The sequence below is a fragment of the Peromyscus maniculatus genome, chromosome 7 (assembly GCF_049852395.1).
Source record: "Peromyscus maniculatus bairdii isolate BWxNUB_F1_BW_parent chromosome 7, HU_Pman_BW_mat_3.1, whole genome shotgun sequence".
Classification (NCBI taxonomy): Eukaryota; Metazoa; Chordata; class Mammalia; order Rodentia; family Cricetidae; genus Peromyscus; species Peromyscus maniculatus.
This window is the reverse complement of record NC_134858.1, coordinates 52967377-52984318: the sequence shown is the minus strand read 5'-3', so window position 1 is coordinate 52984318 and position 16942 is coordinate 52967377. Positions and strand designations below refer to the sequence as shown.

The window sequence follows — 16942 nt, the reverse complement described above, 5'->3', positions numbered from 1 at the left end:
GCCTTCTAATATAAAGAATAGCTCTTCTTCATTTTAATTTAAAACATATGTGTAATTATACATTTAAATTTGTGTAGATTCTTGACTTAGTATTAAATGGGGGCATAATATATGACTCTCTTTTATGTTCAGATTGTCGTAGATTTGACTGATGGGAGATTCTTGGTGGCATTATTTGCTCTTTCTTTGAGAGCAATCTTACATGATAGAATGTTTCAAGCTAAATAAGAATACACTTAGGCTGTGGGTAATATCTTATTAGTAGAGTGCTTATGTTTAAAAACAAAATTCCAGGGCTGAAGATTCCTCTTCAAGAAAGTCATTGAATAAAGCAGTCTTTAAGACTTAAGAATATAGATTTAAAAATCAATACAAAAAACTTCATCAGTAGTTTATATTCATTGATGATGAATAAAATTGTACTGTTCTATGGTTTCTGGATGGAAATTAGGTACTAGAGATGCCTGAATGCATTGTGTCATTTTGTTGTATATTATATATCACCTGTAGTTTAGTTGTATATTATCTCTTTTCATTTATGTGTCTATTTCCTTTCTCATGCTTTGAAGGAAAACCTAAATGTCAAACTGGTGGAAAATCTAAGAGGACAATTCAAGGCACTCATAAAACCACTAAACAGGTACAGCATATGCACCTTTCTACTAATTTGCTTTAATTCATTTCCTGAGCATATTATTGGTTATATAAATTTAAGGACTTGAATATTGTATATCTTACTTACATAAAAATTTAGTGTAACATTTTAAAGTATGGATTCTGAATTCACTATTTATCTAGTTCTGAGTACTTTATAAATAGATACTTTTTTTTGTTGTTTTCATAGTAACCCTTGGCGGTAGGCCTTACTTTCTTCACTTAACAAAATGAAGTTATGAGCTGGGGAGATGACCCATTGGCTGTGCAAGCATGAGGACCTGTATTCAAATCCTCATCGTCCACATTAAAAAAAAGAGCCAGATATGGCAATATGTACCTGTAACTCTACTTTTGAGGGCCGGATACAGATGGATCCTAGGAGCTTACAGAGTGGCTAGCTAGCTTACCTAGCCAAAACAGCAATCTTTCAGTTTACTGAAATGCCTTGAGTTAAACGGGATAAGGTGGATAGTAGTAGATGAAGACACCTTTGCTCCTGCTATGGCCTCCCCCTATGTGTACCTAGGGGTGAACAGCTGCACACATGTGTGTACCCTCCAACAGTATCACGAGAAAGTGAAGTTACTGTATGAAGAGAAACAGAAGCTCAGAGAGCTGTGTAACAACCCAGTGAGTGACAGCCAGCCAGTATTTCAGCCCATACTGTCAGTTTTCAGTTTATAACCTTAACTTTTCTACAACATGGTCCATATTGGGAATTTGTGATATATTCTTTCTGTAAGTAATGATACTGTTAGTTTGTAGAAGTCACAATTTAGTGACTTTAAAAGTTTCCAAATAGAGTCACTAAAGCTGTAGAGAATCCAGCTTATTTAAAAATCCCTTATTTTAAAAATGTTCAGGGTAATCATAGTTAGCTTTTTCATAGTTTTTAATTTTATACTTGTTATTTTAACTTGATATTATTAGATATATTATGTTTATATAAGCCAAAAACTTGATGTGAAGAAAACGGACTTCAAATCATGCTATCATTGTGAGCTCACAAAGAGTGCATCTTACAGAATCATCAATGACAAACTTTCTTTTTAGATATAAATAAAAGATATTTTTAAAACAAGATAACTGGGGGCTGGAGAGATGGCTCAGAGATTAAGAACACTGGTTGTTCTTCCAGAGGTCCTGAGTTCAATTCCCAGCAACCACATGGTGGCTCACAACCATCTGTAATGAGATCTGGCTCCCTCTTCTGGCCTGCAGGGATACATGCAAATAGAACATTGTATACATAATAAATAAATAAATCTTTAAAAAAAAAAAAAAAAAAAAAAAACAAGATAACTGTCTCCAGACAGAAAGAGAACAGAACTTTCTCTTTAGAAGTGAGTGGATTGGGGACACAGACTAAGTGGTCAAAGCATCTGGAAGATGAGTTCCAATGGATAAAGATCTTGGATGCCATTTGTGGTGGGAAACATGTTCAGAGTCTGATTTGAAAACTTAGGTGTTGTTTGAATCTTAGATGGTCTTTCAATAAAAAACCCAGAGCCAGATATCAGGGTGAAAGCTGAAAGATCAGAGAAGCAGAACAGCCATCCACTAGTTCTTACCTCTACGAAATCCTCAGCCTAAAGAGAGAGAGTTCCTGTTTCCTCATGCTTTATATACCTTTCTCTGCCCTGCCATATTACTTCCTGGGATTAAAGGTGTGTGTGCTTCCCAAGCAAAGGCATGAGATCTTAAGTGTGGGATTAAAGGCATGTGCCACCACTGCCTGACCTCTGTATCTAATCTAGTGGCTGGCTCTGTCCTCTGATCCTCAGGCAAGTTTATTAGGGTGCACAATATATCACCACACTTAGGCCTGTATAGGACTGTAGAATACTAGAATGAAAAAGACACTCTCTGTCAGAGGTTGAAAGGACACACCCTGCTGGGGTGGTGGCTGATGGCAGTGATGTCTGGAGGCTGTCTGCAGTGGGGACTGCTCTCAGGAGTAACCTCTGACTGAAGACTCAGTCTGTCTTACTCCCTGAGGGAGGGCTGTCGGCTCCAGTAGAAGACGCGGGAAGGAGAACTGTAATGGGCCAGATTGATGGCATCTAAAAGTGAGCTAGTAAGAAAGTGAAAGACACGAAACTCAAAATAAGTTGGCCAAATAAAATATCAAAGCATATGAAGAAAATGCCATAAAAACCGTCAATACTTTATGCAAATGAGAATTTTCTATTTACGTAATGAAAAGTTAGATACTATTCTAAAGAGAACTTTCAAATAAATGAGTTTAGGTTCCTCACGAGAAAGAATAACTACAGGAAATTTGGTAAATTATGAAATAAAGCAGTTAAGTATTAATTTCAAATATTTATAGATGTGTCAGTGAAAATTTGAAAAACTACAATTAATAAATGGGACATTGGAAGGAGAATAGTGAAAGACCCTCCAAGTTAGAGGGTGCTCTGAGGGGATTTAGACTAAGAGAGGACCGAAGACGAGGAAGATGTGAAGGAATCTACGGTGGAATTTCTAGTACACATATTCTAAGGCTTCCAAAAGTAGAAAATAAGTGTGCCTTGAAGGTTTTTTTTACTTGCTGACTTCTCAGGGGTGTTAGAACATAAATTGGAGCTAAGCAGCATAAATAAAAATAGCTTTATACTTAGATCTATTTTACAGTTTTCAGAACAGCAGGGCAAAAGAAAGTTTTTAAACTTACCAAAAGTAACATCACACCGGATTACAGGTCACTAGCAGTCTTTGGAGCCACAAAAAGACAAAGGAGCAGTAGCTAAGAGTTATAAGGCAATCGAACCCACAGAACTCTTAAGCTCTGGTTCTGTGCTTAGTCAGATAATTATTCCATTACAGAAGTGAAATAAAATCAGTTTCAGATACACAAAGACTAAAGTGTTTATATTGTTTTAATCTGTCTTGTGCTGCTTTAAGAAACTTCCACAAAATGGGTAACTTAAAAGCAATAGCTGTTTATCTGGTATATAGTTCTGAATTCTGGAGGCTGAGAAATCCAAGATCTTGGTCCCAGTCTGGTGAGAATCTTCTTGCTGTCTCAGCCTGGCAGAAAGTATCATGCCGGTATCGTGGGAATGGGTTTGTTATTCCATGAATAGTATCCTGTAAAAAACTGAGATCAGCTGGTTGGCAGGATGACTGGGTAAAAGTGCTTACTAACAAGCCTGATGATTTGACGTTGATCTTGGGAACTCACACGATGGAAGGAGAAAACTCACTCCCACAAATCGTTCTCGGCCCCCACACTTGCACTGTGGCGTGTGTGCAGATGGGGGCATGCATGCGGACTCCTCCTGTCTCAGCAGCCTTTAGCTGACATGGGCTCCTCAGCTAGGGGTGGGGCTTCGGGACTCCCTTCCCTCTCCATGCTAGGATTTTTACGGGAAAAACTTACCTTTTGTTTAGGGCAGAAATTTATTTGATGGGCTCAAGTGTGATATAAACTGAAATATTCGTGTTGAAAGGTGTGCTTTATAAAAAAAAAATCTAATTCCTAGAAGCCTTTTACTTACCTTTTTAAATGTTTCATTTATTTCATCAGAGTACTGCAGTAGACTGTAAAATAACATCCACAACTGGAGAGAAAAATTTTGATAAAAGTCCCACAAAAGCAAGGCACCCACGGAAAATTGACCTAAGAGCTCGCTACTGGGCATTTCTTTTTGACAATCTTCGTCGGGCAGTAGATGAAATCTATGTGACTTGTGAATCGGATCAGAGTGTGGTGGAATGTAAGGTAAGGTGTGCAAGGGGCCAGTCATCTAAAGTCAGATGCTTTAAAAGTTTTCCTACATCGGACTTGTTTACCTCACTTTTTTGAGTTTTAACTGTATACTTTTTACTTCATTACCTGTAATGATAATTGTTTTTTTTTTTTACCTTTACACTAAGATTGACTGACATATGCTTGAGACTTCCTTGATTTGTAAGATTTTTTAATTTAATGTTTTGTTTATGTTATGTAATATATGTCCTCTCATATTTTGTGAAAGACTTAGTGGAAAACTACTTAACTCATAGTCCTAGGAAGGAATCAGATGGTGTACACACACACACACACACACACACACACACACACACACACACACACACACACATACACACAAACACACAAACATGTGCACACTTGAGAAAACATACAAACACACAAACAGAATTTCAAAAGTCATCTCTTCATTTTCTCTGGCTACTGTAGGTGGTTATGGTGAGATTTTCATGTTCTCTTTTGGTATCATGCTTCCTGCTTTAGTCAGAAATTGCTCCCTTTCTGCTGAGATAATTGGCATGCTTCTAATTCATTCTGGTTAGAGAAAAGAGATTGATTGTTATCATAAACAATCCTGGGTGGGATTGGGATATCATTGTAAGGTATTTTCTGATTTTAGGTAACCTTGTGATTGTAAAAAGACTTTAAACAGTTATATAGCATAATTTGTTCTGGAAACTCACTAAACAGCCTACTGGTCTTTTAGTAAATGTAATCTATACACTATGTTAATTTTATTTAGTAAAATATTAAGAAAATCAGGGTTTGGGGATTTAGCTCAGTGGTAGAGTACTTGCCTAGCAAGTGCAAGGCCCTGGGTTTGGTCCTCAGTTATGAAAAAAGAAAAGAAAAAAAAAAAAGAAAATCAATGGTACATTTTCATAGAATTATTAAAGAGATAACTAAATTTATATTTTTAAAGTAACTGGTGTTAATGATGTCCATGGTTTATTATTTAGCCTTTGCAGTGCATGAAAAGTCAAAGAAAAGTTACAGGTTGAGGTAGCATTTGTTTCCTCTTTAATTGGAAAAAGCTAAGGTAAATTTTATACTAGCTTGGAAATATGGTTCATCAGAAGTAAATTCTAAACTGAACAATAGTATGTATGTGTGTAGTGGTTACAATTAATATTGTTATCATGTAAAACTTTTTCTATTTTAAGAAAACTACTAAATTTTTAAAAGTTAAATTTAGTGTGTGTATGTACCATGACACATGTGTGGGAGTTGATTCTCTCCTTTTGCTGTATGGGTCTGAGGATTAATATCAGGCTGTAAGGAGAGATATCAAGTGCTTTAGGTTGCTCACACATCTTGCTAGTTTAAGAAGAAATAGTTTTAATTAAAATCGTATCATTTGAGTATACTGAGTCGCATGTTGTGGTGGGAAACATCACTATATTTGGTTTGGGGCTTGGCTGGTTCTACAAGGGGAATGTGTGAGTCTAAAAGTAAGGATATGAGCCTAAAAGTGAGCATATGAGCTTGCATAATTTCTAGGTGATTCCTAGAGCTCTTTGATTTTTGAGATTTAAAAAAGCAAATATCTGATTGAAGAAATCAAATTTGTTTGCAAAATGTATTCTGTAGAGGAGTGAAATTGACCAGGTGCAGACACAGCTCATGTGACGACTGAAACATTGGCACCTTCCCCTAGTGTTCCTGTATTTGAGGAACACTCCTTGGTGTAAGGAACTGTGGCTTTTATTTCTGGTTCTGTCACTCATTTATCCAAAGTTTTGTCCAAGTTTAATAGTTATAAATATTTGTTATGTAAGTTGTAGGCTAAGAGTGAAAAGGGGTTTGAGAATTAGAGTGATGATTATACTATGACAAGATGCTTGAAGACTCATCTGGTAACTTATTTTCCTTTTATCTTCTACTCTTCTTCCTACTAGGACTTCTAAAATTATGTAAATAGGTACAATGTGATCATTAGTCTAAGTACATACTGTATTATAATTTTTGTTCTTTTTTTTTTTTTGTATTTTTCCTGCATGTATGTGGGTGCCTGGTGCCTGCAGATGCCAGAAAAGGGCATCTGATCCCCAGGGACTGGTGTTTGAGACATTTGTGAGCTACTATGTGGGTTCTGGGAATAGAACCCCAGTTCTCTGGAAGACTAGCCAGTGCTTCTAACTACAGAGAAATCGCTAGCCCCTTCCTCTTACATTTCAGGTGACTTAACCTGTGTGAACTTGCACACTGCCTGGAGATCACATATGGTACCTGTGAGAAACCACAATCTGTGCAGTGATGAGGTTGAGGCCACTGCCTTCAAATTGAGTCAGTGAAAAGACCTTGAGCATGTCCTGTCCTGGGAGCATTTTTGTCGCAGCTGCCATCAGTTGAGCTCCCAGGAGAGGACTGGCTGATGACTATGGTGGGCCATCACTAATGTCTGGCAGGCTTAGTAAGTAGAATACTGCTGTTTCTGTAGGTCCCGCTTAGGGCAGAGGATAGAAGTTTGTGAAGGAAAGATAAGAAGGGGAGCTGTGGAGGATGAAGGAAAGAAAGAGCCACTAAGAACAAGTTATGCTCTTTCCTGCCACTCGTGCTATTGAGGGTGTCAGTAGATGAGATTTAAAAACCATGGTTTTTACAAATGTTAATTACCCTTTATTTGATTATCTCACTCTATCCCATTTATGTATTATTATGATTGCATATCAGTTGAAATAATTAAAATACATTTTTATTAAGTCTTTTTTTGACAATTTCATACATGTTTATAATACATTCTGATTACATTCTCCCCACATATTCCAATATTTTCCTCCCACCTCTCTCAATACACCCTCCCTACTTGTTCCTTTCCAAGATTAATAACTTTTAGTTTTGTTTTGTGACTTACTTAGTTTAAACAAGGCCATCTGTGTAATCATTGGATTGGGACTACACTATGTCAGTTTAGCTGTACAGCCAAATTAAGTCCCCTTTAAGGATCTATGACCTCTCCCACCATGGGGCTTTTAAGTGTGTTTACAGTACCAGGCATAAATTTCCTCCCCTGCAGTGGGCCTCAGATCCAATCAGAGAGCTCCCAGCTACTCCTATAACAGTTACACCACTGTTGCATAAGTGGGTGCATCCTACCTGTCAGGTTTGTAGTTTGTGGGGTTCACAGATGAGTAAGACCATTGATGCCTCTTTCCCCACAGCAACCTGCATAGTACCTTCTAGCACTATGAAAGTTAGCCATGAGGGGCTATCATCCAGCTCAGCTCCAGCTTGATTTCTCTGTATTATGTGTGATGTAAGATGTGTGATGTCTTCAGATAATAAAGTCATCATCTATCATCTAGTTCTGGTAATTGAATGCTGCTGAAAAAAAATGACATTCTAGTACTCACACTCAAAAAGTTGATGATTCAACTGAGTAATTATGGGGAAAGCTACAATTATTTTATGTTTATATCTCAATGGGTTGCGATTTCTCAATTCAGTAAGTTAAGAAAAGTTCAAACTGTAGTGTGAGCTAGGCTGGCTGCCAGAAGCCTGTAATCCCAGCTCTTCAAGAAGCTCAGGCAGGGGAATAAAAAGTTTAAGTCCTTCCTGGACTACAGAGTGAGTTTAAGGCTAGCCTGAGCAAATTAGTGAGCCCCTATCTCAAAATAAAGAGTAGAAAAAAAATTAGAGAACTGGGGCCATAGTTTCATGCTACAGTGGTTTCCTAGCATGTGTGAGGCTTTAGGTGCAATTCTCTGTGACGTTTGTTTGTCTTTCTGGGTCTGGGTTACTTCACTCAGGAAGATTGATTCTAGTTTCATTAATTTACCTGCAAATTTCATTTTTCTTAGTAGCTGAATGATAATCCACTTTTTAAATGGCGTTGTTCATTCATCTGTTGATGGGCATCTAGGCTAGTTCTTTTTTCTGGTTATTGTGAGTAGTTTAGCAGTGAGCATGTATGATCACCTATTTCTGGAGTAGGATATAGAGTCTTTTTGGTGTATCCTCAAGAGAAGTATAGCTGGATCATATGGTAGATCTATTGCAGTTTTTGAGTAACCTTCACACTGGTTTCCATAATGGCTGTGCCAATTTGCTTTATTCAATTATTCACTCACACCAACAGTGAAAAACTGCCCTCTTTTCCTTATGCACCAGCATTTACCATCATTATTTTTGTCCTTTTTAAAAATCTTAGCCATTCTGACTGAAGTAAGATGAAATCTGAAAGTAGTTTTTTTTTTTTTTTTTTTTTTTTTTTTTTTTTTTTTTTTTAGATTTATTTATTTATTATGTATACAGCATGTATGACTGCAGGCCAGAAGAGGGCATCAGATCTCATTACAGATGGTTGTGAGCCACCATGTGGTTGCTGGGAATTGAACTCAGGACCTCTGGAAGAACAGACAGTGTTCTTAACCTCTGAGCCATTTCTCCAGCGCCCTGAAAGTAGTTTTAATTTATATTTCCCTGATGGCAAAGGATTTTGAATATTAAAAACACATTTCTCAGCCATTTATATTTTATTTTTTGAGAACTCTCTGTTTAGATCTATGCCCCATCTTTTGATTAGGTTGTTTGATTTTTTAAGTTTATATATTTATTGTTTAGTTCTTTGAATATTTTAGACACTAACACTCTGTCAGATGTTTTGCTAGTAAAGACCCCCCCCCCCAAATTCTTCAAGTCTTTTGTCCCACTTGAATGATGATACTATTTTGTGCTGGCTGGTTTTATGTCAAATTGACACCAGCTAGAGTCATCAGAAAGGAGGTAGCCTCAGTTGAGAAAATGCCTCCATAAGATCAGGCTGCAGGAAAGCCTGTAGGGCATTTTCTTAATTAGTGATTGATGTGGGAGGGCCCAGACTATTGTGAGTAGGGTCACACTTGGGGTGGTGGTCCTGGGTTCTATAAGAAAGCAGACTGAGCAAGCCATGAGAAGCAAGCCAGTGAACAGCACTCTTCCATGGTCTCTGCATCAGCTCCTGCCTTCAGGTTCCTCCTTGTTTGAGTTCCTGTCCTTACTGCTTTTGCTGATGAACTGCTATATAGGACTACAAGTGAAATAAACCCTGTCTTCCCCAATTTGCTTTTGGTCATGGTGTTTCATTGCAGCAATAATAGTTGCAAGACACCTTTTTCTGTACAAGAACTTTAGTTGTTTTTATTTTTCTTTTCATAATTTTTTTATTGATGATTTGGAAATTTCACATCATGAAACCTGAGCACACTCACTTTATAGTCTTCCCAGTCCTGCCTTCCCACACTTGTGACCACCTGCTCCCCCTGCAAAGAAAGGGGGGGGAGAGAGAGAGAGAGAGAGAGAGAGAGAGAGAGAGAGAGAGAGAGAGAGAAGAAGAAGAAGAAGAAGAAGAAGAAGAAGAAGAAGAAGAAGAAGAAGAAGAAGAAGAAGAAGAAGAAGAAGAAGAAGAAGAACAACCCTCCAGTTTGTATTGCTCATATATTCACTGGAGCATGGTCAAACTCCAAATGGCCAGCCCCTTAAAGAAAATCTAGCCCTTCCCCACCAGAAGATATCACTTGTACACTTCAGTATCCTTTTCACAAGTTTTAAGAGTTCTCTTAGATGGTTTTCTGTCTAGGCTGTTACTTTTTTGTGGGATAGGCTGGGGTGGGAGTAGGGTTTGTTACAGAAGCCTTCTATGTCCTTCTTAATGTGTATCTGCAGTCATCAATACCGTGGCAAAAGTAGCTTTCTTGTCCTTTACAGTCAGCAGGAAAATGGATCATGGACTTACACTTGATCTCTGGCATCAGCATGCACCACAGACCTCAACATGGTCTCTAGTGGCAGTAGAGACCATGGACATCAGCATGTCCCCTAAGCACAGCAGGACTATAGATCTAAACATATCCCTCAGTAGCAGCATGGACCACAGATGTCAACATGGCCTCAGGTGGCTGCACAGGCCACTTACATCAGCATGGCCTCCTGCAGGAGCATGACCCATGGACATTAGCATGGCCTTTGGTGGTGCCACATACCAAGGACCAAGGATATCTTCTATATGGCCTTCATTGGTAACTTGGGTCAGGGATATCAACATGGATCATGGCTGCTGTAGGACCACAGACATCTACAGGAACCTTGGGATTCCACATAGCCCAGGGAAGCAGACCACAGATATCAAAGTGACCTCAAGGAATATCCTGTCATTGCACAGAACCAGTGTGATTGTGCAACTAGACAGTGTTCTGAGGCTGAGTCAGAGTGCAAGCTTCAGGCTGCTGCACACCACCCTGTCCACCCACTGACTACTGGGGAAGGGACATGTTCCTCTGTCCACTGCAGGCTTCTTTCACACCTGCCACTACCATTGAGTTTCTAGTTCTGCCTCTCTCCACCGCTCATTCACTGCTCCATTCCTCTATGTTTCCCATCTCTCCAACGAATATTTGAAGAACTTTAGTTTTATCAGTTCCCATTTATTAATTCTTGGTCTCAATGCCTGTGCTAGTAGAGTCCTGTTCAGAAAATCCTATCCTTTGCCTGTAAGTTCAAGGATATTCCCTACTTTTTCCTCTCATCATATTCAGGGCATTGAGTCTTTGGTTGAAGTCCTTGATCCATATGGGGTTGAGTTTTGTGCACTCTGAGAGAAAATGATTTATTTCATTCTTCCACATATAGCCTTCCAGCTTGACAAGCACAATTTGTTGAAAATGTTACCCTTTTCCCAATATGTATTGTTGGCCTCTTTACAGAAAATCAGGCAGGTATAAGAGTGTTGGCTCATACTTGTGTCTTCATTTCTAATCCATTGATTAGCATGTCTTATGCCAGTACAATTTTTTTTTAAAAATTATTACTGTAGTTCTAAAGTTAAACTCAAAATATGGGATGGTGATAACTCCAGTGGTTTTTTTTATTGTTTATGTTTTCTTGGCTATCTTGGTTCATTTGTGTTTCCACATGAGGTTTAAGATTTTTTTCAGCATCTGTGAAGGGTTGTGTTGGAACTTTGATGGGGATTGTGTTGTTGGTAGGTTTTTGGTAAAATGCCATTTTCACTGTTTTAGTACTACAATGTATGAGCCTGAGAGGTTTTTTTTTTTTTTTTTTTTTTTTTTTTTTTTTTTAAACAAATCTTGTATCCTCATTCTTTTAAAATAACTATCTGAAGTTCTCATTATATAAGTCTTTCACTTCTTTTGTTAAATTTATTCCAATGTATTTTTATCATTATTATAATGGTATTTCCTGATTTCTTTCTCAGTATGTCTGTCATTTGTGTATAGGAAGACTGCTGCTTTTTATGTGTCAATTTTACATCCTGTTACATTGCCAAATGCAATAATGGAAGCAATTAAAGATAAGAAAATAGAATTTAATAAAGAGATAGAATATTGGAAGAAAAGCCAGAAAATGAAATGAAATTTTCAGGAATTCAACCCAAAATTCAGAGAAAAGCCTCACCAACATATTATATCAAGTGGAAGAGAGGATAGCAAGTCCTGAAGACAAAGGAGAAAAATTAGATAAATCACAAAAAAAAGTCAAATTCAAAGAAAGCCAGGAGCAGAACATGCATGAACTATGGGACACTATCAAAAGACCAAGCCTATAAATAATAGATATAGAAGACTAAGAGACCCAGGCCAAAGGCACAGAAAATGTTTCAACAAAATCATAGAATAAAATGTCTATAATCTAAGAGATGCCTATCAAGGTCCAAGAGCTATAGAGAACACCAAATAGATGGGACCAGAAAAAAACAATCAAATCAACAAAAACTCTGCACATCATATAATAGCCAAAATACTAAATATAAAGTACATTAAAAAGTGTATTAGAAGCTGCAGGAAAGATCAAGTCACATTCAAAGACTGGAATAACTGCTGCTTTCCTTCTTCAGTATTAATATTTTCCTTAATTATTTGGGAATTTCATTCAATGCACCCCACTTACACTTGCTTCCCATTTCTCCCAGGTCCACCCTCACACCTTTTTGTGTCCCCTTCCCCCCCAGAAAAAAGCACCAAGTCCAATTTGTGTTGTCTATATACTCACTGGAGCCTGGTCAAACTCCTAGTAACCACTCTCTTAAAGAAAATTGAGTGCCCCATGGTTGTCCCATCTCTGACTTCCTCCCTCCCCAAAGCCATCAACTGTGAAGAGCTACACTTAGGCATCTTTATCAAAGTTTTTAAGGACTCTCTTCAGTAGCTTCCTGTCTGGACTATGTCTTTTCTTGGGGCGGGGTGGGGGGGGTTGTCACAGAAGCCTCCAGTGTTTCACTCAGTTATGAGTCAGTAGTCATCAATACCACTGCAAAAGAAGCTTCCTTGCCCATAGCAGCTGGCAGCAGCATGGACCACAGACACCAACATGGCAGTCTTTTGAAGAGACTTAATCCAGAAAATGAACCATTCTTCATCTTAGATATCTTGTTGCTCAGAGTCCGGGTGATCATGCAGTTGGGCAGCATGTCTAGGGTCAGGACCTTTAAAAGCTACTATGCTCCCACACCTATCTCTAGTTGCTTACTGCCCCATTCCACCACCTGCTATTTTATCCATCTCTCTATCGAACATTCATTTATTAAAGTGGCATTACAATCTGCTGTGTGTCACATACTATATTATTTTTCCCAAACAGCTCTACATGCAGATACTTATTGCAATTAGTCACTGATCTGGTTTAAGGTTTCTGAGGCACCATAAATCTTGGAATATCACTGAGACTCATATTGGATATCCTGTTGTTGCCCCAAGTCAGGGTGATCGTGTGATTGGGCAGCATGTCCAGGGACAGGATCTGCTTGAGCTCCCGGCTGCTGCACACCACCCTGCCCTCAGCGCTGACCACTCCACTACCCCGCCCCAGGCACGATTGTGCTTGCAGTCCATGGTGGCTCCATGCCATGGCTGGCCTGCATGTTGAGTAGTGGCACAGACCTAGTGGGCAGTAAAGGGGTGAAGTGGTCTTGTGGTGGCCTGAGCCTCCCGGCAGCCTGAGGTCCTGCCCTGCTCATCAAGGACATGCTCCTTTGTCACCTCAGCTACCCTCTGCTGTCTCTAGTTCCACTTCTCTCAGTTTCGATTTTCTCCATTTCTCACGCTGCTCCGATCTGCCATCTTTTTTTTCAATTCCGTGAAACCAGTTTTTAAAAGTATCATGTTCCCATTAGACCTGCCTTTTTAAAAAATTTTCCAGTGATATTGCATGCTCTGCAAGCTCATCCTCCACCACTGTCTCCCTTGAAGTCTCCATGTATCTCTCAGGCTCCTAGGAATAGCCCGTGGCCCTGTGGGGGCTGCTGCTGCTGCCATCTTGAATCTTGTTTTCCAGCCACTGCTTTTTCAGTGGAGACTGAAAGCCAGAAATGATTAGACCCTTGTTCTAAAAGTTATGAAAGTCCACAGATGCCAAGACAGGCTACTGTGCCCATCAAAACTCTCAGTTGTTCTCAAAGGACAAGGGAAAACTTTCCATGATATCAACAGATTTAAGGAACTTGTGACCACTAAACCAGTGCTACATAGACTCTAGAAGAAATATTTAGGTCTGAAGAGAAGGTTAAACATGACCAAGAAGGCACGAGGAAGAAAAACAATCCCAGAATACTGAATCAAAAGAGATCTAACAACAACAACAAAGCAACAAAATGATGGACATTACACGTTGTTTAATAACTCTTAATATTAACTGTCACTGGGGGTGGGCCTCGAGGTTTCAAATTTTCAAGTGTGTTTTATTTCCTTTTTGTGGTTTGAGATGTAAACTCTCAGCTGCTACTCCAGCCTCCTGCTAATTCTATTGTGCCACCGTGGACTCTAATCTCAGGAACCATAAGCCCCAAAATAAATTCTTTCTTCTATAAGTTGGTCACAGTGTTTTATCACAGCAATAGAGAAATAACTGACTTTAAAGTGTAAGTATTTCAAAATGTGTGTGAATTTAAGGTACTCAGAGGTTTCTGAAAGCAGATGTGGGGAAAAATAGATATCCAGGATTGGAGGAAAACTTTAATAGGATCTTTTTTACTCAAGTGCCAGAGTAGGAATTCTTAACGTGGGGGTTGCTGGGCTCATATGTGTATTACAACATTATTTTGATGAGGTCTTAAAGATGGTTATGACCTGAAAATAAGTTGCAGATCTGGACCAATGACAATTCCACTTAAATCTTGCTGTCTTAACATGGATGAAAAAGGATCAAGAGGAATGATAAGAACTCTTTGCATGAATTCATGAAGAGTTGGAAATTTAACCTTCTCTCTGACAAGTTAGAGAGGGCTATCTTACATAGCTTTCTAAGACAGGCCATATAGCCATCCCAGATGGATCAGATAGTGTTCCCAGACAGGCCAGATAGCCATCCTAAACAGGCTAGGTAATAGCAAAGATGTAGTTTTCTATTAAAGGATGAAGTGCCTTAGAAGTACCTATACTAGGGCTGCTTAGTATAGAGCTTCGTATGTATATTGTGTACTTAGCACGTGTAGGGCCCTAGGTTTGATTCACAGCAGTGCTCCCCAGTAAAACAGCATGTACTTGGCTTTCCAAGTTTTGGTTTTGCTAGGCTTCCTTCAATGAGACTGTTAATCTGGTCATAATTCTTGTTTGTGGCAACATTTTATATTTTTAAACCCCAGGATCCTATATAACTGTGCCTATTAGTCTCAAAAGAGCATTTTTTGATGTCTATAGAATTAAAAGAAAAAAGACTGACATTTTATCTTTTATCTAACAGCCACATCAGTGTGTAGAGCCTTTAGTTCAGTTCTAGTAACAGCACAGAACAACAAAAAGCGGGGAGAGCCTTGCCAATGTTAAGGAGACAGGTTCCAGTGTAGGGGAAGGCATGGGAGCCAGAACAGCCTTGGAACTAGCATGGGGACTTTTGATCTGTAACAGGTACGAACTCCATGCCCTGCCAGAGTAGTTGCCTGTGAGGGGTTGGATTAAGGAAATAATGGCTTTTCCTGACAAACAGAAACCCACTTCACAAGCTGAGTCCTGAGCTGAGCCCAGACTGTCCTTTAGGACATTGTCAGCAGCACTGCTATTTTGGGGCCTCCTTTGGACCTCTCAGGACCCATATAGGAGGGAGGAGTGAACCAATCCTGCAAGTTGTCCTCTGCCCTCCCCATGGGTACCATAGTGTGTCTGCATATGTGCATGCTCATACACTCAATAAATAAATGGTAAAACAAGACTGGAGAAATATGACAGCTTAGATTTTTTTTAAATGAAATTGGTAATAAGAAAATGGGACAGAATGTGAAACGGAATCATAAATCATAATATGTAAATATCATCTTATAAATCATAGACTTCAGCACTCTTATGTGTTGATGAAGAACTATAAAAGTATTAGCAGTTCTGAAATTAAACAGTGAGTCAGCAGCAGGCCTGAGGACTGGAACTAAAATGGATGTCTCTATCCTCAGCAACTATATGTTAAGTATTCCAACATTTATTTCCAACAATACTTACTTTAACTGTCTGTCTGTCCATCCGTCCGTCCATCTATCTATCTATTTACCTACCTACCTACCTACCTACCTATCTATTGAGATAGTATCACTATGTAGCCCTGGCTGTTCTGGAACTCACCATATAGCCAGGCTGGCCTTGAATTCGGGGATCCACCTGCCTCTACTTTCTGAGTGCCTTTGATTAAAGTGTGTGCCACCCTGACTGACCCTCAACATTTATTTATTCCAAAGATATTCATTTTTAGTGGTGCTTCTTAGACCTAAAGAAAGTGTAACTGCAATTAAATTACCCCTAAATGACCTTCAGCCCATTGTTGATTCAAATGCCAGATAGTTTCTCTTTTATTTATGTTTAGGCTTTTGCTAAAGAGAGAACATCCATGTCTATGTTCTTTCTGTGGATGTTATCTTTGATTATTTACACTTTTTGTTGAAAGATTCTGGTTACTGTTTTTATTTTTTTTTATTTTTTATTTTTTTTTTGGTTTTTTGAGACAGGGTTTCTCTGTGTAGCTTTGTGCCTTTCCTGGGACTCACTTGGTAGCCCAGGCTGGCCTCGAACTCACAGAGATCCGCCTGGCTCTGCCTCCCGAGTGCTGGGATTAAAGGCGTGTGCCACCACCGCCCGGCCTGTTTTTATTTTTTTATCACTTAAAATTTTCCGTCAATACTGTCAAGTCACTTCAGTATAGGAAGTAGTTCTTGTAATAAAAAGTAGTTCATTGTAACAAAAGTTGTAGTTGTAATAGTCATCATTCTCCTGCTTTATTCGAATAAATACAGATTTGCCTTTGGTGAGAAAGACTGCTTAGTATTTTTTTTGGCAGAATAATGTCTGCTTCTCTGTGTACAGTGCTGCAATGAAGGAAGAGGTTTTCTGGAAAACCCATTTTCTCTACGTGACTTAGAAAATGGTCATGTTAGCATAACTTAAACAGTTTGAAAGAGAAAAGACTTTCTTGCATGGCTCTTGTGGGTTTTCAGCACGCACTAACCCTGGTTGTTATACTTGATAGTGCTTGTAAGAGTGGTGACTTCTGGTTGCTGGTCACAGGAAACTGTGTGTGAAATCTGTGCTGTGTGCTGAAAGAAAAACATAATTTCCTATT

The 16942-nt window shown here is 38.8% G+C and overlaps 1 protein-coding gene across 3 annotated transcripts in view; it reads left to right on the top strand.

Annotated features, from left to right (window-relative positions):
- Scaper (S-phase cyclin A associated protein in the ER) overlaps positions 1 to 16942 on the top strand; it is a 369576-nt gene that overhangs the window by 19495 nt on the left and 333139 nt on the right. For all 3 annotated transcript variants that reach the window (XM_016004546.3, XM_006971561.4, XM_076576323.1), the window contains exons 4-5: positions 570 to 640; positions 4190 to 4384. In XM_016004546.3, coding sequence (XP_015860032.1) covers positions 570 to 640; positions 4190 to 4384 — 266 coding nt within the window. The remainder of the gene's footprint in view (positions 1 to 569; positions 641 to 4189; positions 4385 to 16942) is intronic.